Source organism: Garra rufa, chromosome 4, assembly GCF_049309525.1.
Source record: "Garra rufa chromosome 4, GarRuf1.0, whole genome shotgun sequence".
Classification (NCBI taxonomy): domain Eukaryota; kingdom Metazoa; phylum Chordata; class Actinopteri; order Cypriniformes; family Cyprinidae; genus Garra; species Garra rufa.
Window position 1 is genome coordinate 3,213,870 of NC_133364.1, and position 27,125 is coordinate 3,240,994.

A 27,125-nucleotide genomic window follows, 5' to 3' on the forward strand; every position below is an offset into this window, starting at 1 on the left:
ACTAATATTTTAATATGATTTAAGTTTTTTATATCTATGGATTTTAATTTAAATCGTGATGACCTGAGAAGGCTAAATTGATCTGTCTGCCACTGGCACCTTGGTCGTTACTTTAAAAAACAAAAACTTTAATTTCACAAACAAAACGTGTTCCAAATATATTTCTAAATTAACTTTAGAAACTAAAGAAACGAAAATAAATGTCATTACTTTGCTATTAAAAACAGCAGCTGTGCAATGGGGAAGGGAAAGTAATTCTGATCAGCTGTCGAGGTTGTTAGGAATTTTTGCAACGAATGTTTGTTTAAGAGCCTATTTAACACTTATTTAGGCTACTTTTGTATTTAAATGTATTATTTCTTTGATTTATTTTAGCGTTTTGTAGGCTGCTTGTTCACCGACGGAATTGCTAAAATGAACACGCACGTTTGTGAATAACGTTTGAACCTCATTTATTTATATATAAAACATCGCGCCACCGCGGTGGTAAAAATCTGCCACCGTCACAGCATTACAGTTTTTACCCTCCATATGTGCACTACATGTTGTATTTTAAATCTAAATTTAACATTCAATGACAATGAATGTTTTTGCGCGGAGTATTAATTGTCTCCCTGTCTGTGTTCCAGTCTGACACGCTCATTCAGTAAAGATTTAAACTTAGCACAGACTGTCAGAATGGACTTTTATGCATGAATGAAAATGCTTGTGTGAATGTGTGACATTTACAGATAAGGATTTGACCGTAAACTGAAAGTTTTCATGCTGAGGATGCAAACGGATCTGTCAAAGCGCCTCACAGGGCAAGCCATTACGCTATTAGCTTCAAGTTTAAAATAAGGAATTGTAATGTTTTGGGCAGCTTGGATCACGTAACTCTCCTGCAGCATCTCAGTCTGTTTCCTCCACTAGTTTTAGGTGTTTTGTGTCTATAGAAATGCTTCATTCAGTGCTGTAACTCGACGTGATCCTCTGAAGTTGTACGTGCACTGTGAGCAGACCCGATTAATCGATAATGAGAATCGTTGTCGATGAATTTCATTATCGATAATTATCGATTTTATCGATTAGTTGCAGCCCTAGTTTGATGATTTATCATTTGAAAAAGAAAAAATGAAGACAGCCATAAATATTTCAGTTGTAATGTAAAATTAAATTTTTTACATAATAATTGTAATAATTCATATAATAATAATAATAATAATTCCTATGGACTCTGTCTTTCCCAGAACCAGGTGTCTCCTTTCCTCCAGGAGATCTTCATGCCTCTAGTGATGGCCATATTTGAGACGCTGTCTCGTCCAGCGGAGGAGAACGATCAGACGGCTGCATTAGAGAAGCAGATGTTGAGAAGAAGCTACTTCAGTTTCATTCAGACCATCGCCAGCAGCGGCATGAATGAGGTCATGGCCAGTCAGGGTGAGGCGCTGTCCTGTTTAGAAAGAAAATGGTACTGTGTCTGAAAACGTAAACTGACTTTGTTGCTTTTTTGGCAGGAGCTGAAAATATCGAGCGTGTGCTGTTCACCATCATCCAGGGAGCCGTGGATTTCCCAGACCCCATCGCCCAGAAAACCTGTTTCATCATCCTGTCCAGACTGGTGGAACTCTGGGGTATGAAAACACTTCAAACACCGCAGATTCAGCAGCATCTAGACCTGGGGGGTGTTCCATAAACCAAGTTTACCAAATAAGTCAGGCTTATTTCAGTTAGTCTGACTTATTTTGAGCCAAATCAAGTGACAATAAGTCAGACTAACTGAAATAAGCCTGACTTATTTGGTAAACTTGGTTTATGGAACACCCCCCTGGACTGTTAGCGTTAACTAAAACCATGTATAAAATATTTCTGATAATTGAAGTAAAGCTGAAATAAAATACTATATAATTTGGGGTGAAAACCTAATCTAAACAAAAATGAGACAACTGGCTTTGGCAACTTACTGAAAGTTTGAAGTAAAATTACTAACCAGAAATAAAAATTAAATTTAATAAAAATTAAATTAAAATTAAAATGGAAAACTAAAAATAAAGGCTAAAAATATAATAGTATACAAACAGTAACACTGCTTTTTACATATTCTCTTTTTTAGGTGGAAAAGACGGATTGGTGGGATTTCCAGATTTCATTTATAAGCATATCATCCCAGCATGCTTCATGGCCCCTCTTAAACCAACCTTTGACCTTTCAGATGCCCAGACTGTTCTGGTACGTCAGTCAAGGCTTTTGTAAACTGCTTTTATGAAATGTCTAATGGTGATCTGTAATGATTTGCTGTTCTGTTACAGACGCTGTCTGAGTGCACTCTGACTCTGCACATGATTCATCTCAAAAGAGTGAGTCTGAGATCATCTCAACTGATTAGTCTCATTTAGACCCGAAACCAGTTAAATTCATGTTAGGGATAATTTGAGTAATAGTTAATAAATCGAACTGCAGGCTATTTTAATGCTTGATGTTTTGTGTTCACACAGGGGCCAGAGTGTATTCAGTTTCTTCAGGAGTATCTGCCGTCACTGCAAGTCTCGCCTGAAATCACGCAGGTAACTTAGAGACACCTTCCATTGTTCAATTAAAAGTACTCTTAAGATACACACAAAGGTCTTCACTGTTAAAAGTTCAGTTCAACTTAGGGAAAATGTGACACTGAAATATTACTATTATAAAGTAGAATGTACTTGTCAAAGTAATAATAATTTATAATTAAAATAATTTTAATTTTAACAGTACATTTCTGTTGTTCAGCATTTTGTTTGTCAAAAGATATTGAATTTGATTGCATTTGAAAAGATTCAGTTGATGTTTTTTGTTTTAATTTGATTAAAACAAATGTATAAAGTGCACAAAAAAACTGAACTGAACTGGGCCCTAATGCTGTAAAAATGTTAAGAAATAATCAAATTGTTAGTTTTATTAATTTGGTTTATTAGACCTGACTTTTAATTAATTACATTTAATTGAACGGCCCTAAAAAATCTCTTTTTTTGTTAAACTTTTAATATTTCTGATTACAAAAATGTAATTTATCCAATAAATGGAATCTAGAAAAATTCAAATGGAAATATGGAATTTGGAGAAAAGAAAAATTTCATAGGGCCCTATATAGGCATTTTTTACATTATTTATAAAACATTATATTTAACTGCATTTTAACCATTTTTTGTACTTCCACAAGTTATGGCAACAATATCTAGTCGATCACATTAGCCCTACACGATAAATTTTCTAGATAGAAGTTGTGGGAGTACAGATTGATCCAGACTGCAGTGTCGTATGATGCCCATTTTTATATTTATTCATTTTATTTATTCTGATGTAATATTAACTTTTTCTTCTCAGGAGCTGTGTCAAGTGGTTCAGCAGCCAGATGTTAAGGTTCTGAAAAACTACATGAAGGTATTTCAGGAGCTTTAGAACTGAAATGCAAATTCATGTTTGTTTGTTTTTGTCAGTGTAATTTTGTTAAAGGCCGTTTTAACACATTTTTATTGTGTGTGTGTGTGTGCGCGCAGGTTTTCTTCCAGCAGGCCAAACTTTAAAACTGGAACTGTCAAGCAGAGCGTTTCGAGAGCTCAGCAGTCAACACCACTTACAGACCACCATAACGACAGAGCTTAGCATAGGAGCTACTTTTGCACTTAAAGAAGCGTAACCACACCCATCCTGTCTGCGGGACACGGACCCCCAACAGGAGTCACGTGGAGATTGGCTGTCACGTAACGTGACCACGCCTCCACACCATCCTTGGCCCAATCAAGAGTTGTGCTCTCCATGGAGGTTTAGCCACCCGGACTGGAGGCGACGTCTGCGAATGGATGAGACGCCATACTGTAGGTGGGGTTTGTGAGGGTGGGCGGGGCTTCAGTCCTGGACAGAATTTCAAGGGAAAATGCGTTTCCATTTGAAATACAACAGTTTTGGTAATTGTTTGGAAATATGACTTAAATGTTACAGAAAATTCTAAGATGAATTTAATGAAATGTGTTTTTGTTTTGTGCGAGAAATCTGGATTTTTCTCAAATTTCAGCTTAAGAAGGGCCGGTTAAAGAATATTTAATTGCTAGTTCTTTTTTCTTTTCTTTTTTTAACTTGCAGAAATGAAGCATAGGTTTTAGTTTGACGTGATGAGGTTAGCAAACGGAAGTGCTCTTGATATGGGCTCAACCCAGCAAATTGTTTGCTTTTTGAATCTAAAATGTCTTTTTTTACTTTGTTAACTGCTAATCATCAGCAATCCCCTCTAGTTTTCCATGTGATACGGCATTCCCATCAAAGCTGTACTGTACGGCGTATCATTTCCGAACACTAAACGAATATCCGCACCATCACAGTGTCAGATTTGCTGTCGTTTAATGCCTTTACAGCCCGTTTGAAATATGCAATGTAATGTTATGAACTGTGAAAATACTACGAGGTGGTTTGATCCTCAGATCTGCAGTGGGAATGTTTGGTTAAGTTACGCTGCTAGCAATTCTTTTGTTTGGAAATGTACTTGTGTAAAGTTGAAACTCATCAGAGAGACAATCGGTTCAGATCTCTCTGCTTTCACTCGTTTGTAAAAATGACCTGTTACGGCTGACGAAATGACATTGTTGACAATCTGTTGGATTTTTGGAGATGCTGCACATGCATTAACCCTTTCAGCCCTGGATCCCACTTCAGACAAACGTGCCCATCAAAGTTGGGACCTAAATATTACCTGGCTTTCGACATCACATTGGCTTTAATGGTTAAGAATCATGATAGGAAATAGTTATTAAATAAGTTAACCCAAAACAAACTCGATGAAGCACTTTTTCATAAGCTGAAATGTAACTTCTAACATGAGAATGACTGTTAAAGATTGTTTTCTGTGTCATTACCCATGAGCCTTTGCTGTGATCTGTTACTCAGAAATGCTCCAGTCCTGCTCGTCAGACCCACTGTGTTTATGCCAAAAAAAGAGGAGAGAAAGACACGAAAGGTAGACTGTGTAAACTTGATTTATTTTTGATATGCTGGGACAGGCCCTCTCACTCCCTTTTGTGGATCTTTTGTCATGACCAATAAAGTATTTACTAATCTCTTTCTGATTTCCAGCTGGACATTTATTCCAAGCTGCAAAGTTTGCATGATCATTCAAACAGATTCAGGAGAACAAGCAAAGATGCTGATGCAACAATTTATTCAACATAGGTAGCTCTTAGTGTAAACATGTTCACCCTTAAACCCAAAACGAAACAAACAATGCTCGAGCCACTTCACCTTCATAAGTGCTAAATAATTGAGATGCAGAGTCTTCAGCAGTACGGACTCATCTCTGTGATCAGAAACTTGCGTGCAGCTTCGTGATAATTCAGCCTTTAATCACAGCGATGGGTCTAAGCTTGATGGCCTTTTGACTGATGCCAGCGTCATGGCACGTGTTCACCACGTCTGTGACGTTCTTATAGGATTCAGGAGCCTGAGGTGCAAGAAGAAGTGTTAAAACTATGCATTTTGATAAGAGACTGACAATCTGTTTGATTTGCTCTTGTTTTAACAATAAATGTTAAACAGGGGAGATAAATTAATTAGCAGCAATTTAGGTCACAAACAGCTTGTATGTAACAGTATACATTTATTCAATGCACTTTATTATGATTTAAAAAAATATATAAAATCTAGTACAAATTGTAAAAAAAAAAAGTGCAATTTGTGAATGGGTAATCAAAAGGAAAATAAATAAAAAAAATCACAGAGCAACCTAAATAAAAGCATAAATTATTTTTTAGAGGATGATTATTTAAATAAATTCTAATAGTACAGCAACTGTCAACATTTTTTGGATACTACTGAAAGTTTATTTGCAGCTCAAATATAATAGCATAAAGTTATTCAGTGCAATTTATTGTACAATGATTATTCCATAACTGTATAAAATTTAGTTTTTAGTTATGATACAATAGTAAAATCATTAAAACAAAAATTGCTTAAATCTACAAAGTAATTCACTTTAAAAAATAAATTAATTTGTGACCATTTAGTGGTAATTTTGGAAATGTTTTTTTTTTGATACTTGATTTAAATTCTATTTAAAGTCTCACCTCCTCCATCACCAGCTTTGGTGACGCCACTCTAATGGCGATGCCCATATCTGCCAGTTTATCCAGAACGTCCTGGAAGTCCAAGTTGCGTCTGGATTTGGCTCTGGATAAAGCTCGACCCTACAACATTCACAAAACATGTCAGATAGGTGTGCACAAAAAATAATCACTGCAGCATATCTGATCACATGACTCACCGCTCCGTGACACGTGGTGCCAAACGTCTCCGTCATGCCCTGCTCCGTGCCCGTCAGCACGTAACTACAGGTGCCCATCGTTCCTCCAATCAGAACCGGCTGGCCGGTCAGCTGTAGAGGAAACAACATTGAAATCTTTCGGTTTAGGGTCATGTGTCAAGGAAAGTCCTTGCCAAACTTTCAGAATAACCTGCATTAATTGTTCAAAAGAAATCCAGGAATGAGAAAGTAAACTGTGTTTGTTTGATTTGGTACATCAAGTCACCTGATAGTCGACAGGTATGAGTGGATGGTGTGGTGGGAAGGCTCGCGTTGATCCCTTCCTGTGCACAAGGAGAGTCTTCTGTTTGCCGTCCACCATGTGCTGTTCCACCTTGGCAATGTTGTGTGAGACGTCATAGATGACATGCATGTCCAGATCGTCTGGTGTGGTGTTGAAGACTTTGGAAAAGGCCTGCAGTGAACGTCAGTATGAATGATCCTTCCGTATGTGTAAAGTACCAAGTATGCTTAAACTAATCAAGCAGCCCCAGATGTTTTTATACGCACTATTTTTGTTTTGCATGCACACTAAGCACTGTGTACACGGCAGGAATAGTAAGTGGCATTTTATTTATTATATTTTATTCCATATGAGTGTTCAGCTCACCTGGCGAGTGAGGAAGGTCATGGAGGAGCGGTTGACCCAGGCGTAGTTGCCGGCCGCTGCCATGCCCTTCAGATAGTCCTGACCCTCAGGAGATGTGATATGAGCACAGGCCAACTGACGATCATTCACTGTGATCTTATCTCGCTTCATCGCCTTTTCCATCGCAACCAAAGCATCTAAACACCAGAGTGAGCAACATTAAGCAGGACTATTATAGTTAACTAAAACTATTAACCATTAAGAAAAATCAGATGGTTAAACTAAAAGTAAAATATTAAAAAACTATTTTTAATTATTTCATTTAAAAAACACTAAATAAAACCATAAGCTCACCTGTAGCCACCTGGTGGCCGAGGCCTCGACTGCCGCTGTGGATCATCACACAGATCTGCCCCTTGTGATCGATGCCCATCTTCTTTGCCGCATAATCATTATAGATCTCGTCCACAACCTGAATCTCTGCGTAGTGATTTCCTGCACCCAGCGTACCTAACTACACAACGGCAGGAGATCCAGAACATGAGACTTGAGAGAATTTGCTGTACTTTGCATTACTTTGTCTTGTAAATGCGTGTGTACCTGCGGCAGTCCTCTCTTCTTGGCTTTGGATGAGACTTTGTTGGGATCGGCCTGCAGCATTCGGCCGTATTCCTCACAGTGTTCCTTATCCTCGGCCCAAGCGTATCCTTCCCTCAGCGACCAATCCACACCCATCTCTAGAGCTTCTTCCAGATCTCTACACACAAACCCAATGCTGGTAAACTCATGAAAAAAAATTATTAAAAGTATTAAGTTTGTTTCAGTGTTTACTTTGCTCCCATGGGAATGACACCCTTGGATCCGACTCCGACAGGAATGTGGTCAAACATGGACTGTGCCAGCTGCTCCTTCACCGGCTGCACGTCGCCCTCATCCAGGTTAGTTCTCAGCAGACGGACACCACAGTTAATGTCAAAGCCCACACCACCTGCAGACGAGATGGACCGTGAGCGGCCACATTATTAACCTGAATGTGAATCTGAATGTGGCTCGCTTACATACCGGGAGAGACCACGGCCTCCGGGTTGTCCATGTCAAATGCAGCCATGTTTCCGATAGCAAAACCATATCCCGAGTGGACGTCGGGCAAGCCAATAGACCGCTGCGCAGATCAGATTCAAATTAGAAAACAGTATGAAGACACATGATAACTTTCCTGTAACGATAAATCTTAATAATTTAACTCACGTGTACGATTCCTGGCAGGGCAGCAACGTTTCCAATTTGTTTCATAGCAGGCAAGAAACCACCAAACCCTGTGAAAACAGACATTATATGCAATTTAAACAATTTCGGTCAGCACGATATGATTCAATATTGTTTGATTAATAATATATATATAGGCTGCATTGGTAAATTTTAATCAAAATATTTAAATAGTAATTCTAAAATATAGTAACTTTAATATAGTAATATTAAAATTTCATTCAGAGCAAATACATATGTTGAATTAATTACACTTAAATATAATTTCATGTTCTCATTTTTGTCAAAATGAACCATAAACTAAACCGTGTGTCTGTTTAAGGTGTTTTATGACTTTCAGCAGTGCCCATGTATGACTGACATGCGTGTTTGTGTATCTGACTAATTATACAGCACAATCCTGTGCTTTTTATTAAGTATTTCTCAATCATTTCTAAGCCATAAACCAAACCAATCATCCTTGTGTATTTCACAATGAGCCCTTAAAGTGATGAAAAACACAAATGCAATAAAACGTTATAATAGAAGAATGATTTACAAAAAATTTTTACTTGACATAAATATATTTATTCTCTTTTTTTGGCTTTCCTGATGCTAATGTTCTAACCCATGTATATATTGTTGTTGGTGGTGTTTGTACAGATTGTTCAATTAATTTTATGAAAAATCTGATGTAACCTCACCTCCACCACGACAGGCGTTTCTCAGCTCCTCAAACATGAGTTTCTCAAGAGGATCATTCACATAGAAAATACCCTCCACCTAAAGATCAAACCATGATTCAGCATTTAATTCAATTTAAACAACATTTTATATTAAAACCATAATAAAATGAGGCAGAATCTGATTTACAAACTCATACCAGCAGAATAAAACAATATAATAATCAGCACAGAGACACAATAACGTACTGTACTACTAACCAAGTACTACTCATTTTGTTATGAATGCCATTATTGAATATTACGGTTTATTAATAAGCATTTATAAACGCGTCACAGAATCGCACCCGAAAGTGAACACGTTTGCGGTTCTGACAGCTGGTTTACCTGCATATTCGGCACGAAGCCCTTCTTGATCCGCCAGCAGTTTTTGCCGATTTTATCCAGATACTGAAGCTCATCGTTATAACTGCGACTCATTTTAAAATATAAATAATAGACGCACTTTTGACAATAGCAAACTATCTTCACACACTTCTCCGGATCTTCCTTCTTCTTCTCCTGCGTTTTTATGGACTGACGCGAGTTTTTTCGGATTGTTTAGCGCCACCTGCTGGTCGCACACGAAAATTAAAATAGAAGATGGCGCTGTCGCCAGTAAGTGATATTTTATTAATTATTAATAATTAATTAGGTTTTAAAGCGCGAAAACAAATCTAAAAAAAAAAAAGCGACGGGATATTTTAATTGTTTAATTCCTGGCTTTTTTCCGCGGAGCGCCGCCTGTTGGACAAAAATTCAGTGACAAAATGCATTAGTCTTTTCACTGCCCTCCTGTGGTAAAATATAGCGTCGCATATACACTAACAAATAAAACAATTTATAAAGAAAAAATAAATGGTCTAATAATTAAAAAATAATAATATTTGTTTAAATTGACGAAAATGTGCACTTTTAATTATGTACTAAATTAATTAATACAATTAATTTTATTAATCTAATTATACTTGCTTTATATATTACCTTCAATAAAATACAATGCCTAATTATTATTTGGTTGACAAATAATAAGCTACAAAACTTAACCTGTCAGATTTGTGACATAGTTGCGGACTTTTATTTTGAAAACCTCGCTCAGCTGTTTTGTTCGGCTGCGGAGTTTACTGGCTTCTCATCGCGCTACTTTGACGTATGTGAAAGGTGCGTTTGTTTTTGTTCAATTTATATTGAATACAAATGTAAATTAACACATTCAGCAGAGGCTTTTCTTGTTTATTTTACAGTGGCATAATAACATTGAACTAAATGCAATAATATTGTTGTATAAATAAAAGTAAATTATTATTAAAGATGTTTGTGAGTTTCAGTTACGTCACATGATAACGCTCTGACAACGAAATGAAAGTGATTCTGAGCCTGGATCTGCTTTTCTTCACTGCAGAATGAAGCTCAGGGTGAGAATCAACAAACAGACCAGCAGGCTGGAGCTGGACGGACCAGAACCGACGCTTGTCGAGCTTAATGTCCGGGTCAGAGACACCCTGCTGCCTCAGTGCGGACTGGGGTGAGTTTAAGATGCTCCTGCTGCTTCTTTGTGCTCCTCTTGGTTGTTTGTGTTAGTTTGGACATAACTGATCAGGTATGGATGAAGATTAGTTGTGTTCTGATGGCCAATAGCCAATGTTGTGTTTTGAAAGCATGTGATGCTGGTCACCATATTATCTGGTATTACTAGCTGGATTTTCCATATGGGTTTGATTTGATCTGTAGTTTTGCACATATGCTCAGTCATGTTGCTCACACTTTCATTTCTGCCCTTCTAGAGCACATCTCATGTGTCTGACTCTCTCTGCACAGGTCTGATGTGGAGTTCAGTCTGTCCCTGAATGGGAAGGAGGTTCTGTTGGACACAGGACAGACGTTGTCCTCTTGTGGGGTTGTTTCTGGTGATATGATCACTGTGATTTTGCCCCAGCAAACACAAACTGCCCCAGAAACCCAGAGTGGAGCAGGAGCTGTCCAGACAAACACACCCACATCCAGTGAGAAGGTGAGCTCAAGACACATAAATATACTTCATGTAGTAGTAATAATAATATTACAGTTTATTACAACATTGTTTTAAGTAATATCAGATTATTTTAGTCTGTGTGGTCTTTATACCATTAACCTCTGTTGGGCAGCACTCTTTCTTGTAAAAAAAAAAAAAAAAATCAAGTCAAGTAAACTTTATTGTCATTCTGCTGTGTGGAGACAGCGAAATGAAATGTTGTGCCTCACAAAACATGACATTAATACTTAATATATGCTAAATTAAAGTATTAGAAAAAAGTAGAATTTTAAAAGTAGTATTTATTATTTTTTCCTCTTAATTTATGTAAAAAATTGTCTATGTATTTTTTATTTTATTTTTTGTTTCTAAAAATTATTTTGATGTCTTAATTAAGCTATGGCCTAATCCTGCTTAATATTATTGAATACTATTTTATGTTTAACTGGTTAGATAACTTTTTTATAATGCTTTTGTATTAAATACAAAACCCAGAAAAATGTACACAGACAGCACAGAATGTCTAAAAAAAACAACAACAAAAAAGCACAAAAAAAACATGCATTTTATATATCATTCTTATTGTTAAACATTAAAAAATTATAAATTATTAAATTGATCAATTTAATTAATTCAATTCAATACATATTTTTTGATTATTTGCATGTAATTAAAAACAATTAAAATAAAATCAAAATAAAAAAACACAGAACTTGGGAAAGAAAAAATAAAACCCATTTCAAGACCCTAAAACTGCACTGGTATCATTATTTTATAAGCAACAGGAACCAAAGAAAGGAAAATGATATGAAAAAAGAACCTGATGCCATGAGTCAGCATGTTTGTGTGTGTGTGTGTGTGTGTGTGTGTGTGTGTGTGTGTGTGTGTGTGTGTGTGTGTGTGTGTGTGTGTGTGTGTGTACGTACTCAAAGCATCCTTTGTGTGTGTTTGTGTGAGTCCTCATAGCAGCCTTTGTCTTATCTCAGGCTGAACCCAGCAGCATCAGTGGTGGAGCAGACAGCAGCAGTGTGGGAGATTCTGGGATGGAGGATTGGATGGAGGATGAGGAGGGTGTGTCGGCCTTTGCTCCACCGCCGCTGCTGTGCTGTGAGACGGAGGATGGAGTGATTCCTCATGCGTTGGAGCGGCTGCTGGACTCATCGAGCTGCCAAAACCCTTCAGACTGTCTGATGCTGGCGGCGCATCTGCTGCTGCTGGAGACCGGCTTCCTGCCGCAGGTCAGAGTTTACACGATGACCCAAGAGACTGGATTAGAATTAATGATATTATTAACAGGATCAAACAAATTTGAAATAGGGATGTACATTTTAGGAGACTTCCATCATAATAGAGAACCAAATATTCAATTAATCATTCATGTAAATACATACAGATATTTAAAATTCCTAACTTCTTAAATCTAAAAAAGATAAATAGTCAGACTTTATCAATCATGAATTAATCATTCACACCCTAATCTGAATATCCAAACAATGACATACTTTTGAACCTAACTGTTGAGTCTTCCATTGGTTATTCTCTCTCTCTCTCTCAGGGTGGTAATGTGAACTCGGGTGAGATGCCGATTGGCTGGCGGGCAGCAGGGGGTGTGTACAGACTTCAGTATTCCCACCCACTTCTGGAGAACAACCTGGTGTCAGTGGTCGCTGTACCAATGGGCCGAACACTTGTCGTTAATGGTGCGTTCATCTGCATTCAGCAGTTGTTATTCGTCGGCATCTTCTTTCATTTGATTTGATTATTTGTTAATTTGTTGTGAAACAGCTGTTCTTAAGATGGACAAGACTATGGAGAATTCACGCAAGCTGGTGCTGAAACCAGATGATTATGTAACAGCTGACAGGGCAGGTAATCTTGAGACTGCATGTATTGCATTTTGTATTTATATTGCATATTTATATTTATAAGCAGTTCAATACGATTTAACTGTATAACCTACATTACTACAAAAATAATTCTGATCCTTAAAGTCATGACGAAATAGAAGTTGTGACAGATTATTTGTTCTGTATTGTGATTAATAAAAACTATATAAACATATTTAAAAAACAAAAACACACAACTAAATAAATAAATGTCTAACTTAAGTTTAAACTGAAAATATAAAATGTAATTAAAAATATTAACGAAACCTATAATAGTATATTAATGATACTAAAATAACACTCATGTAAACACAACTTAAATTTTTCAGGGCAAACTGGAAACTGGGTTAATTTTGTTATTTTCTAATTCTATTATTTTCTGTAGTAATTGTCAGAATCTCAAAGATACTGTTGTTTGTACCCTGAGCATTTCAGTAGGTTTTGTGTGTGTCTGCAGGAGGAAGCACAGGCGTCGTCTACACAGACTTGCGCAAACTGTCTCGTCTCTTTAAAGATCAGCTGGTGTATCCGCTCATGGCCGCTGCCAGACAGGGTGATTATCATTATTCGTCTCTCAGTGCTAGTATCATGTGTGTTGTTCGGAGTGTGTAATGAGTGTGTGTGTGTGTGTGTGTGTGCAGCGCTGGGTCTGCCAGCTCTCTTCGGTCTGCCTGTTCTTCCTCCTGAGCTGCTGTTGCGTGTTTTGCGACTGCTGGACGCCGCCTCTCTCGTCTCGCTGTCTACCGTGTGCCGAGACCTGAACATCGCTACCCATGATCCTTCGCTCTGGAGACACCTGCTGCACAGAGATTTCAGGGGTAAAACACACACACACACACACACACACACACACACACACACACACACACACACACACACACACACACACACACATCAGACTGTGTTTGTACTAATGAAGTGTATGTTGATTGTTGTTTTTTTTGCAGTGTGTTTTTCTGCAGGAAATCAACAGAGAGACACTGACTGGAAGGAGGTAAGCCAAATGTATCTCTTATTCATATTTACATATTTTATAGTGACTCGTTATTAGCACTCAATAGTCATTAAAAAATATGTAAGAATCTGCAATTTTATAATAAAAAAAACATTTGTTAAATGAACCATATAGAACAAATGAATGGCAGTTTAGTATTAGATATTAATTTAGTATAGATATTAGTATTGAATCACTAAATTGTTATATATTTTAATTATTATTTAAAATAAATAATACAAATAAATTAATAAGAATCTGTTATAATGTAAGATTTTTGAAACTGATAATATTTGATAAGAAATTAATTATAATTATGCTGATAAATAGATGCTATAATAAAATATAATAATGTAATTTATTCATTTTTGTGATTATGAATTAATATTTTTAATATATCTATTCCATTTTAATATGATTTATCACTGAGTTACCACACAATCTAAATTATTATAGTTTTTTATCTATTTAACATTAAATTATGCTCATAAATGGGTAAAATCTGTTATTTGTTTATGTGAAAACAAAATAGTTAATAAAAACTAAACTGAAACTAATAAAATAGAGAAATTAATTATGATCATGTTGCAAAATCAATCTATTTAAATATTAAAATAGAATCTAAAAACCAATTTATTTATTTTTATATGCGAGTATGAATTGATTAATATTTGCACTTTTTAAAAATAATTCCATTCATTACTACTGAAATAAAACTGAAAATACTAAAGCTGTTACTTTAGATTTGCAACTATAAAATGGTGGTCATTGATGATAATTATATGAATGATACAGTTTCAATGTATGTACTACCTTGTGCCTTATGTTTGAGTCACCAAACTAAATTAAATATTATATTTCTGTAACTTATTTTTAAGAAATACTCATAACTGTCCTTTTTTGCCCTCAGCTTTACAAAAAGAAATATAAGCAGAGGAAGGAGAATGAACGCAGGGGCAGATGTCGCTTTTATCCGTCCCACGTGCCCCCAATTTTCCCTCTCACCCCCATCCCGTCCGCTCCACTTCCCCTTCCTCTTTACCCTCCGGGGATCATCGGTGGAGATTATGACCAGGCACCCGTCATCCTTCCCCGCCCGCGCTTTGACCCCATTGGTCCACTCCCAGGTCATCTGCCAGGAATGGGCATTCCCATTGGTCGACGCGGTCTGAGGCCAGGAGGAAATCGACCAGCGGACATCAGGAGAGGTTTCATTTGAACTTGAGCTTCAGCACTTTAAATGCTTATTTTTCCAAACAAGTAGAAGTAAAATTATTTTGATGGTCTTACGTTTTTGTTCATCATTAACTGAAGCATTCCTGGGACATTTAGACCCACAAGCACACATTTGAAATGAATTCATTATAGGAATAAATAAAAAATGAAGACATTATAAATGATGCATTAGAGCAAACATTCAATAAAAAGTTCAGAATTATTTTTAGTAAGCCTTTAGTCTGATTGCTTTGTCAAATGTGACCCTGGAAAAGGTTAAATTTCAATATATAAGCTTTCCATTGATGTATAGTTTGTTGGGATAGGACAATATTTGGCCGAGATACATCTATTTGAAAATCTGGAATCTAAGGGTGCAAAAAAAATCAAAATACTGAGAAAATCACCTTTAAAGTTCTTAACAATGCATATTACTAATCAAAAATTACATTTTGATAGGTTTACAGTAGGAATTTTACAAAAAAATCTTAATGTAACATGATCTTTACTTAATTTCCTAATGATTTTTGACATAAAAGAAAAATCAATAATTTTGACCCATTCAATGTATTTTTGGCTATTGCTACAAATATACCCCAGCGACTTAAGACGGGTTTTGTGGTCCAGGGTCACAATCTATCAATATTTGATAACAGTTTAGTATAGAGTATAGAATTAGTACAGAGTTAAATAATAAGAATTCTAATATTATTCTGTTGTTTGATCATTTATTTTTTTCTATTTTACAGTACAACTGGAATTTGCACAGTAATATATTTCAGTCTTTTTTTTTTATTAGCATTAAAATAGTTGTAATTATTATTATTTTTAGCCATTAAAGATGATGAATTGGAGCAAGGCACTGAGGCACAAAAAACATTGAATAAAGCTGCAAACTGACTTGAGCTTCTATTTGATTGTTTCTCTGGAGATCGGTCAGCACAGAGTCAAAAGTTTGCTTGTGACGACAGCATCAGGAGTCATGTGTGGCTTTTCTCAGCGCTGTTGCTCCACACAGGTTTGCGTTTCTCCAGGAACGCCCGGATACCCTCCTGCCCGTCTCGCAGCGTCAGGTTCTCCACCATGGCGGCGGCAGCAGAGGCGTAAGCCGCGTCCCGGCCCTGAGCCATCTGTCTGTGAAACACAGCCTTCCCCAGAGCCACCACAGGCCGGCTGCTTTCACACACCCGCCGGGCGATGGCCAGCGTCTCCTCCTCTACCTGCTCCTCACGCACCACCTTACTGACCAACCCATGCAGCAGCGCGTCCTGAGCCGAGATGGGACGGCCCGTGAACAGCATCTCCATTGCAACCTAGAGTAGAGAAATTATAATTAATAATAGAATAATTAAACAGAAAAATACAGCAGTGTTTTTTTATAATTAGGTAAAATAATTATTCTTCTTATTATACAATGTTTCTTAAATATTATAAAATATTAATGATTAATTTTAGAGTACATTTTTAATTATTTTTATAAGAATTAGATTCCAGTTCAATGATTATATAAAATAATATTATTATTATTATTATATGGTTTGATAAACTGACAATATTATAATTAATTTAATCAAATATTATTTTTTAACTTAACAGTTAAATATTAACAAGTATATATTTAACTATTTTATAATTAGTTAAAATATGAATAATAATTATTATTATATGGTGTGATAATTTGATAATATTACAATTATTATCAAACATTAATTTACTTTACAGTATAGTTGTAAATTACAACAGTAATATTTCAGCCTTCTTTGTAAAATTAGTTATAAGTCTTATCTTAAAGTACAATTGTAATTTACAACAGTAATAAATAAAAGTTAATCTACAACAATAATAATACTAATAATTTACTAATAATAAAGGCTTAATATATGATACATTCTATTTTTTTATTTTATTTTACTGTACAGTTGTAATTTACAATAGTAATATATTTCTTTGTTCTTTGTTATTATCATAAGTTAAAATAATAATAAAAATAATTTACTATTATTATTATTATTGTAGTTAAAATAATAATTGCAATTATTATTGTGTTGTTAGAAATAAAAAAATGTATTATGAACTTGTCATTAAATTATTAAAATATAAACTTATAAATATAAAATCTGACACACTAGAGCAGTAAATTCACCTTTCTGGGCACTGCGCGTCCTATCGCCACGCCAGGTGTGGAGCAGAACAGGCCCACGTTGACTCCAGGAGTAGCGAAAGTCGATTTATCCGACGCTACAGCAATATCACAGCTGGCAACTAACTGGCATCCCGCCGCTGTGGCGATACCGTTCACCATAGCAATGACCGGCACCGGGATGTCCTGAATCAGGGTCATGACCTTCAAGAAAGAGTTGAGTTATTCCACTGCATTCACACACACACACACACACACACACACCCCTCTGCTAAATGAGCTCTGACCTCTGAGCAGGTCTGGAACACCTTGCTGTGATAGTCCTGGCCCTGTGCAGCCGTCAGCTCCTTCAGATCATGACCCGCGGAGAACACGGGACCCCGCGCTGCAGAGAGACACACACAGTTACTATGGAAGCCTTCGTTTCAGCGCATCTGTCTCTGGATGAACTGTGAATGTTTGCCTGATATTATAATGACACGCAGATCGTCTGTGTGGGAGTCTGTCAGGAGGTTTTCTCTCAGAGATTCCAGCATCGCCAGAGACAGAGCGTTCCTCTTCTTAGGGTTATTTAGGATAATCCTCCTGAAATTGCAACACACACTTCAAATAAGATTTACAGATTTACCGTCTTCATTTTATATTTAGTTAACATAATAATAAGATTCACACTGATTTGTGAAAAAAAGAATAAAGACTAAAGAATCATTCACAAACTAAGGTTTAAGTGTTTGCTAGATATTTATCTGGTGAAATATAAGGGCACATCATCACTAGAAAAATGCATATTCACTACAACGACAAGCCTAATAAACCTTCTGTCAAATGTTTTGCTTGCTATTTTTCTCTATAAACAGTGACATTTGCGTTAACATTTGGTTATTAAATAAGTTGCATTTAAGACAGGTCTCATTATGGTTTAGGTGTCCAAATAATTGTAAGGTCGTGGTAATAAATATCGATGAACACTGCTGAATGTAAAGTGGGTTTGTTTGGGGTCAGAGGTCACGCGAGTTCCAGCACCTGATTCCGTCCTGCTGCTCTCTAAGGGTCAAAGATGAAGGATCAGCGCTCATCTTCCTCGTCAAGATCCTCCAAGACCCCCCGCTGGACTTCAGAAGGTTTGACGCTTTGTAAAATCTGCCTAAAATCATTTTTGATTACCGTTAATGCATTACAGGAACACAATAAAGTAAAGACGACTGAACCACCGGATGTGGAGAGTAATATTCAAAATAAAAGTCTTTATAAATTGTGAAACGGTTAATATTCGCAAGCTCAACTACAACGTGAATGCAAGTGTACAGACTATTATGTTCAACGCAATAGTATCATTGAATAAAGCAATATAACAATATGTAAATAAAAAATAACATTAATCAGGAAACAATCCACATACATAGAAATAAATAAACAATATTCGTGTAATTCACACTATTCACCACAGGAGGGCCAAACTCGAATTCTAGATGTAAAATATGTTATATTATAGTAAATTAAAGGGGTAATTTGACAAATGATTTTCTGCTTCCAAATTAACAATTTGTTAAATCAATTAAACTAATTTATTAAAAGGTCGTAATTAATTAATTAAATTACATGCGATCAATGCAAAGTAATTTAGTGCAAGGTTTTCGTCTGACTCGCGTTTTATCTGTAGAAATAAATCACATTAATGTAATTCACACAATTTACCACAGGAGGGCGATGAAACTCTAATTCTATATGTATATTAATGTAAAATGCATTTATAATAAATACAGGGTTAATATAACAGACGTTTTTTCTGCTTCTCGTGGTATTTTTTTAATTCGTTAAATGTAAATCAATGCAAAGTATAGTTTTCTAGACTAGAATTATAAAACGTAAAAATATATATTATGTATTTATTTTAACAAAGATAAAATACAACAATACATAGAGAATCATACAAGGACTTTCGTCATATTTTTCCCACTAAACTTATATTTCTTTCAAAAAGATACATTTACCAGAGTTTGTTGTCGCCCAGTAAAATCAACAATTTATTTAATAATTATGAATCAATGCAAAATTATTTAATGCAAGTATTTCTCCTGATTCCAGTTTTAATCGTAGAAGAAAGTGTCAGCAGTGCATTTCACACAATTCACCACAGGATGGCGCACAGATATAAAAATGTATTTCTACTAGACAATAGGGCGGTTTTCTAGATGTTTTATTGTTGCAGAAGCTCGTGATTAGTTTATTAAATTATATGCGATCAATGCAAAATAATTTAGTGCAAGGTTTTCGTCTGACTCGCGTTAAATCTATAGAAATAAATCGCATTGATGTAATTCACACAATTCACCACAGGAGGGCGATGAAACTCCAATTCTAAATGTTAAATATATATATATATATATATATATAGTAAATTAAAGGGGTAATTTGACAAATCATTTTCGGCTTCTTATGGCAATTAACAAATTATTAAGTCTTTAATGTTTTTGTTTGTTTGTTTGTTTTTTTAGTAGAATTAAAGACGTAGTGATAATGAACAGCAGTGTAATTCATACAGTTTCACCACAGGAGTTTAATTGCTTTGAATTTTTCAAAATGTAATATTTATGAAAAATCTAGTTTGTCGCCATACAATATAATCAATAATTCATTAAATACGTTTGAATCAATGCAAAAACTATTTAACATTAAGTTGCAATTCACACAATTCACCACAGGAGGGCAATAAACCCCAATTATTCTGTGGAGATATAAGAAGAAAAGGGCGGTTTTTCATGTTTTGTCGTTGCACAGAACTATCAGTAATTTAAATAATATGAAATCAATGCAAAGTAATTTAGTTAAAGGTCTTTTCTCTGACTCGCGTTATATCTATTAATGTAATTCACACAATTTACCACAGGAGGGCGATAAAACTCGAATTCTAAATGTATATTAATGTGAAAATGTATTTATAATAAATACAGGGTTAATTTAACATTTATTAAACGGTAAATTGCCATAAAAAGCAGAATGTTTTTTGTCAAATTACCCCTTTAATTTACTATATGTATATATATATATATATATATATATATATATATATATATATATATATATTTTTTTTTTTTTTTTTTACATTTAGATTTGGAGTTTCATCGCCCTCCTGTGGTGAACTGTGTGAATTACACTGTCGCTACTTAATTCGATGAAACTCGAATTCTAAATGTGTATTAAAAATGTAAAAAGGTAGGCATATTTATGGTAAAAAAAATTTTTTAATTTAACAGCCGTTTTTCTGCTTCTCATGGTAATTAATAATCCATTACATATGAGATTAGATATGGTTTTCCTCTGACTAGAACTAAAGACGTAGAAACAACTAGTGAAATAATCAGTGCAATTCCTACAGTTCAGTTAAATTCCTCCGATTCACTTTTTTATACATATATTATGTAGTTATTTTAACAAAGATAAAATGCAACAATACATAGAGAATTATTAGGTCAATACAATGGTATTTTAGTCGCAGAAATAGCAGCAGTGTAATTCACACAATAAAAGAATATATTTCTACTAAAATAAAAGAGCAGTTTTCCAGATATTTTATTGTTGCAGAAGGCAGTGTTTCATGTATTAAACAATATGAAATAAATGCAAAGTAATTCAATGCAAGTTTTTTTTTTTTTTCCTGACTCGTGTTATGTCTGTAGAAATGAGTTACATTGTAATTCACACAATTCACCACGGGAGGGCGATGAAACTCCAATTCTAAATATAAAATTTATTAGGATATATAATAGGAAAGGAAAGAACGTGAGGTCAAGTATGATAACCCATACTCGAAATTTGTACTTTGTTTTTAACCCATGCAAATGCATACACACAGTAGTGCACACAACCGGAACAGTGGGTAACCAATTTGTTACTGCTGGGGTTTCGGTGCCTTGCTCAAGGGACTCACCTCAGTGGTGGTATTGAGGGTGGAGAGAGCGCTGTTGTATGTTGTTGTCTGACAAATAAAGTTTGAGAGGGTCACTGTATATTTTCATGAACATGAGCTTCATTGTCTACTGAAAAAATAAAATATTATAAAAATTATAATATGCTCAATATTATACAATTAAACACAACTTTTTAACTATTTTAACTCATAAATGCCACCATGTTCTAAGCTGAAAGAATTTGTGCTTTTAATAAAAATAACATGATCATAAATGTTGTCTGAAAGAAGTAACAATCTCTTTGCTGGTCTCACATCCATGTGATCTATCTCCTGTATCAGTAACAGATGTCACTTTGTGTTAAATTCATTAAAGTACATGAAATATTCTGGTGTTTTGTTTGTTTGTTTGTTTGTTTGTTTGTTTGTTTGTTTGTTTGTTTGTTTGTTTTGTGAGTGATTCTTGAATGAATAAATCATAAATCAGCTCATATAAAACTGAAATGATACAGTAAATAAGCTACAGCAGCAAACACAAACAAAACTGACAATCAGCTTATTGCAGTGACTATGATTCATCCCCAAAAAAGTAAATGAGCTTTAAGGTTCATCAAACACCACGAGTCTTAGAACAGATGAGAGGAGCTTTAATCAGGAGTTCCTGAGACTCTCTGAGGCATTTGAAGATGTTTGCTAGTTACCGTGACCAAGATCACATTGGGAGGATTGTGAGAAGTTCAGTTACAGTCATGGACAGCTGTGGTTGTTCTCTGTGTTTATTGTGGGAATTTGAGATGATAATAAATTGAGACAGAATCTTCCAAAAAGCAATGATACTCAGTGGAAAACCAGTGACCAGTGAATTAAGGAATCCCAGTTTCAAGTACTGTGATGGGGAGTAAAATGTTTAATTTCACTACTCTTTAAAGAAAAAAAAATATATATAAAATTCTTCCCAAAAACAGAAAAGCAGTTGTGGGGCAGCCTGTAGCTCAGCTGTTACAGTGTTAGTCCACAACCTGGGAATTCTAGGTTCAAATCCTGCATTAAGGTGAAAAATGTTTAGTTGCACTAACCTTTGAAGAAAAAAAAGACAACAGTTCAAAAAAAGAAACTTTAGAATGAATGTGCCTGTGGCCTAGTGGTCAGAGAATCAGTCCATGACCTGGGTGCTCCAGATTCAAATCCAGCATTAAGGTGGAAAATCTTTATTTTAACTAGTCTTTAAAGAAAAAAAAGTCAAAAGTTCAAAAAAAAAAAAAAAAAGAAGAGGAAGAGTGGAAGCGCCTGTGTCCCAGTGGTCAGAGATGACCTGGGAGTCCCAGGTTCAAATCCCTTATTGGGATGGAAAACTGTTTCAATACACTAGTCTTTAGAGGAAAAAAAAGTCAAAAGTAAAAAAAAAGAACAGTGAACATGAAAGAGCCTGTGACCCAGTGGTCAGAAAGTCAGGCCATGACCTGGGAGTCCCAGGTTCAAATCCCTTATTGGGATGAAAAACTGTTTCATTACACTAGTCTTTAGAGAAAAAAAGTAAAAAGTTTAAAAAAGAAGAGGAAAAGAAAAAGAGCCCGTGGCCTGGCAGTCAGAGAGTTGGGCCATGGGGTTCAAATCCCCTTTTGGGAAGAAAGAATGTTTAATTTCACTAGTCTTTAGAGAAAAAAAGTCAAAAGTTAAAAATAAGAGACGCATGAGTGGAAGCACCTGTGGCCCAGTGGTCAGAGAATCAGTCCATGACCTGGGTGCTCCAGGTTCAAATCCAGCATTAAGGAGTAAAATCTTTATTTTAACTAGTCTTTTTTTCTTTAAAGTCAAAAGTTAAAAAAAAAAAAAAAAAAAAAAAAGAGGAAGAGTGGAAGAGCCTGTGGCCCAGTGGTCAGAGAGTCATTCCACGACCTGGGAGTCCCAGGTTCAAATCCCCAGTTGGGATTGAAAACTGTTTCATTATGCTAGTCTTTAGAGGAAAAAAAGTCAAAAGTAAAAAAAAAGAGCAATGAACATGAAAGAGCCTGTCGCCCAGTGGTCAGAGAGTCATTCCACGACCTGGGAGTCCCAGGTTCAAATCCTTTATTGGGATGGAAAAATGTTTCATTTCACTAGTCTTTAGAGAAAAAAGGACTAAAGTTGAATAAAAAAGAAGTACAATAGTAAAAGAGCCTGTGGCCTGGCGGTCAGAGAGTCGGTCCGGGATCTGGGGTTCAAATCCCCTATTGGGAAGAAAGAATGTTTAATTTGACTAGACTTTAGAGAAAAAAAGGTCAAGTTTAAAAAAAAAGAGGAACAAGAGTGGAAGCACCTGTGGCCCAGTGGTCAGAGAGTCAGTCCATGATCTGGGAGTCCCAGGTTCAAATCCCTTTTTGGGATAGAAAAATGTTTCATTGCACTAGTCTTTAGAGAAAAAAGGACTAAAGTTGAATAAAAAAGAAATACAATAGTAAAAGAGCCTGTGGCCTGGCGGTCAGAGAGTCGGTCCACAATCTGGGGATCTGGGGTTCAAATCCCCTATTGGGAAGAAAGAATGTTTAATTTGACTAGACTTTAGAGAAAAAAAAGTCAAGTTTAAAAAACAAAGAGGAACAAAAGTGGAAGCACCTGTGGCCCAGTGGTCAGAGAGTCAGTCCATGACCTGGAAGTCCCAGGTTCAAATCCCTTATCGGGATGGAAAACTGTTTCATTACACTAGTCTTTAGAGGAAAAAAAAAGTCAAAAGTAAAAAAAAAAAAGAGCAGTAAACATGAAAGAGCCTGTGGCCCAGTGGTCAGAAAGTCAGTCCATGATCTGGGAGTCCCAGGTTCGAATCCCCTATTGGGATGGGAAAATGCTTCATTTTACTAGTGTTTAGAGAGAAAGAAAAAAGTCAAAATTACCAAAAACACAAGAGTAAGTGTGGAGGTGCCAGTGGCTCAGTGGTCAGAGAGTCAGTCCATGACCTGGAAGTCATAGGTTCGAATCCCCTGTTTGGATGGCAAAATGTTTAATTTCACTAGTCTTTAGACAAAAAAACAAAGTCAAAATTACGAAAAACAAAAGAGTAAGTGTGGAAGTGCCAGTGGCTCAGTGGTCAGAGAGTCAGTCCATGACTTGGAAGTCATAGGTTCGAATCCCCTGTTTGGATGGCAAACTGTTTAATTTCACTAGTCTTTAGACAAAAAAACAAAGTCAAAATTACCAAAAACACAAGAGTAAGTGTGGAAGTGCCAGTGGCTCAGTGGTCAGAGAGTCAGTCCATGACCTGGAAGTCATAGGTTCGAATCCCCTGTTTGGATGGCAAACTGTTTAATTTCACTAGTCTTTAGACAAAAAAACAAAGTCAAAATTACCAAATACACAAGAGTAAGTGTGGAAGTGCCAGTGGCTCAGTGGTCAGAGAGTCAGTCCATGACCTGGAAGTCATAGGTTCGAATCCCCTGTTTGGATGGCAAACTGTTTAATTTCACTAGTCTTTAGACAAAAAAACAAAGTCAAAATTACCAAATACACAAGAGTAAGTGTGGAAGTGCCAGTGGCTCAGTGGTCAGAGAGTCAGTCCATGACCTGGAAGTCATAGGTTCGAATCCCCTGTTTGGATGGCAAACTGTTTAATTTCACTAGTCTTTAGACAAAAAAACAAAGTCAAAATTACCAAAAACACAAGAGTAAGTGTGGAAGCACCTGTGGCCCAGCGGTCAGAGAGTCAGTCCATGACCTGAAAATCATAGGTTCGAATCCTTTGGATGGCAAAATGTTTAATTTCACTAGTCTTTAGACAAAAAAACAAAAGTCAAAATTACCAAAAACACAAGAGTAAGTGTGGAAGTGCCAGTGGCTCAGTGGACTGGGCGCGTACTCCCTGCACGGGAGGTACCGGGGTTCAAGCCCCAGACTGGTTACCGAAGCACGGTTGCGTGGCGGTCGTCCGGTAGTGCGCTGTGACAAGCTGCAAAGCGGATCAGAGCACGACCTGACACGACAGAAGGTTACAGACGAAGGGGGAGTAAAGATCCAGACGCTCCCCCTGGGGCTTCCCAGACAACATCGAGCAGCGGTTATACAGCACAAGTCCAATTTTTAAGTTTCGACTTATAAAAATTCCAGACACAGGCTAAGTACTAAATTCTCCTTGTTTTTTTTTTTTTTTATTAATTAGTAACAGCCCATCCACTTTAGGCTCCACCCACACAGCAGCTTATTTTACCTGCAAAATGCTCCACCAGGATCAGATTCAGGACTCATCAAGCTCTAGTACAATCACTCTACAGAATGACACCTGCACAGGAGAAGGGTGTGTTTGGCCCATTTGAAGGTACAACAGCTCAAAACTCAAATCACTGACAGCTGAACAATTCACAGTGACTGCATCACATTTCAGCTGTTCAGATGCAACTTTCCTGATAAACTGTCATTTATTTGAAGATAAGCAGCTCTGTTAAAGACAAATAAACTAGACTGTTGTAACTTCAAAATCACAAATCAACCACATCTTATCCAAAGACAAAATTAAATGTCAATGAACAAACCTTACTTAAAAGATTCAACAGCTGATTAGAAGTAACAGCAAATGTTTAGAAAACCAAGATCAGATGATCTCTGGAAATTATGAATAGCACACAAATGTCACATTTATCCTTTTATTGTACACACATCTTATACATAAAAATCACAGTGATCATGCTCTAATGCAAGGCATTTGTTAAAACAAATGGACCACCAAAGCATTTACCCAGAGATTGGGTCCAAGCTGGTATAATCAGACGGGTCCAAGAACTCAAAGGTGCATTACAGCAGCAAACTGTGCGCTTCACTGAGTCCAGAAAAAGATCAGAAGTCCAGCAGTTATTCCCCTCATCGAAGGACACTCCCCTCCTCAGAAATACCCTACAGACAGAAAGCAGACACTCAAAAACAGCTCACAATTCACCAACAAGTTCTTAATTAGCAATATCTACTTTATTTTACTATCAGAAGTAGGCCTAAGCCATTTCCTGGCATGTGTCTATAGGTAAACAACTAGAAGTCTTACAAAAATGTACCATGTTTTTATTCTATTAAAAGTGTAGAGTAGGCTAACATTTCTGGACAAATACAGTGGTTAAACTATAGACTACTGTAGCAAAACCATTGGTGATTTATGGTTACTAGGTTTAACAACAACACCCATGTTTTTTGGTTGTACTAAAACCATAGTTAATTTTTGTAAGGGTACTTGGGACAACAAATGTATGTATTGTCATAATTATAAACCCACTGGTTTGATGTGCAAAGATAATGAGATACCAACAACAACAACAAGATACAAATGAAAAACATGCTACAAGTCACTTAAGCTCTTATAAACTTAAAAAAAGATAATAACTTACCACATTCAAAGATGACTTCTCTGTGCTCACATGCTGCACAGCGTTTGTCTTGTCACTAATCTCTGCCAGGTGTCGGGGTATTAATCACATTGTCAACCAATAGGATTACTGCTTGTGAGTTAGTCCTACCCACTGCTTAAAAAAAAGAACTCTGCAATTAAGCAAAATAAACTTATTAAAATCATCATCTTTAATCATGAATGTATTCAAAATGAGCAAACAACATTATAATGTACTGTTGAGAAAAATGTATGCGATCAACTTAAAGCTGGTGAAAAATACCATCCACTTGTTAAGTCTGACATCATGCGTCACTACTTCCGGGTCCAAATGCTCTATCAGATACAAAAGGTACAAATATACACTCCCAATGTGATATAATATTACCAACAATTATAACCCTAACCTTTAACTCCATACCAAAATCGCAGATAGCCAGACAATGAAAATATAAATAAAGAAGTAAATCTAAAAATGATTTGTGTTTGGGATGCTGTGAGTACAGAGACTGTAGTGTACACCATATATTTGAAAACATTTAGCTTAAATGTTTCATATGAATAAACAGTGCTCATAAACAGCTGCTGAGGTAGTATTCTCAAGTGAAGCGAGTTGAGGCTTGGACCCAGAAACGGCATTTCTTACGTCACTGCTCAAAAAGTGGTCTCATGTATCATCAGCCTAAAAGAACAACTTTCCACTGTAAAGTAGCATTTTATCAACATTTCAGCAATAAATCAGTGTATTTTTGGCTATTGCTACAAATATACCCGTGTAAC

At 36.0% G+C, this 27,125-nt stretch overlaps 4 protein-coding genes across 5 annotated transcripts; 2 read left to right on the forward strand and 2 right to left on the reverse strand.

Moving 5' to 3' along the window:
• Window positions 1-1,233: 1,233 nt before the first annotated feature.
• On the forward strand, window positions 1,234-5,065 carry LOC141333087 (exportin-T-like). The gene is made up of 7 exons (XM_073838013.1): window positions 1,234-1,419; window positions 1,497-1,613; window positions 2,093-2,208; window positions 2,289-2,336; window positions 2,475-2,543; window positions 3,340-3,396; window positions 3,513-5,065. Exons 1-7 carry the CDS (start codon window positions 1,263-1,265, stop codon window positions 3,537-3,539), a joined length of 591 nt encoding a protein of 196 aa, XP_073694114.1. The 5' UTR covers window positions 1,234-1,262; the 3' UTR covers window positions 3,540-5,065.
• Window positions 4,965-9,374, reverse strand: LOC141333085 (RNA-splicing ligase RtcB homolog). The gene is made up of 12 exons (XM_073838012.1): window positions 9,206-9,374; window positions 8,840-8,918; window positions 8,139-8,206; window positions 7,953-8,052; window positions 7,722-7,878; window positions 7,491-7,647; window positions 7,245-7,404; window positions 6,912-7,087; window positions 6,528-6,716; window positions 6,263-6,373; window positions 6,066-6,185; window positions 4,965-5,443 (listed from the first exon to the last, which is right to left on the reverse strand). The coding sequence occupies exons 1-12, from the start codon at window positions 9,296-9,298 to the stop codon at window positions 5,336-5,338; spliced, it is 1,518 nt and encodes a 505-aa protein (XP_073694113.1). The 5' UTR covers window positions 9,299-9,374; the 3' UTR covers window positions 4,965-5,335.
• A 625-nt stretch (window positions 9,375-9,999) lies between these two features.
• LOC141333191 (F-box only protein 7-like) lies at window positions 10,000-15,192 on the forward strand. Of its 2 annotated transcripts, none has more exons than XM_073838141.1 (10): window positions 10,000-10,018; window positions 10,260-10,382; window positions 10,676-10,868; window positions 11,855-12,106; window positions 12,424-12,568; window positions 12,654-12,737; window positions 13,212-13,307; window positions 13,396-13,572; window positions 13,702-13,748; window positions 14,659-15,192. In XM_073838141.1, exons 2-10 carry the CDS (start codon window positions 10,261-10,263, stop codon window positions 14,965-14,967), a joined length of 1,425 nt encoding a protein of 474 aa, XP_073694242.1. In that variant the 5' UTR covers window positions 10,000-10,018; window position 10,260; the 3' UTR covers window positions 14,968-15,192. The 2 variants fall into 2 exon arrangements, with proteins under 2 accessions (XP_073694242.1, XP_073694243.1); XM_073838142.1 differs by having other exon boundaries at window positions 13,215-13,307.
• A 479-nt stretch (window positions 15,193-15,671) lies between these two features.
• Window positions 15,672-18,309, reverse strand: LOC141333192 (enoyl-CoA hydratase domain-containing protein 3, mitochondrial-like). The gene is made up of 5 exons (XM_073838143.1): window positions 18,127-18,309; window positions 17,567-17,688; window positions 17,391-17,488; window positions 17,107-17,307; window positions 15,672-16,276 (listed from the first exon to the last, which is right to left on the reverse strand). Exons 1-5 carry the CDS (start codon window positions 18,255-18,257, stop codon window positions 15,944-15,946), a joined length of 885 nt encoding a protein of 294 aa, XP_073694244.1. The 5' UTR covers window positions 18,258-18,309; the 3' UTR covers window positions 15,672-15,943.
• Between the last annotated feature and the right edge of the window lie 8,816 nt (window positions 18,310-27,125).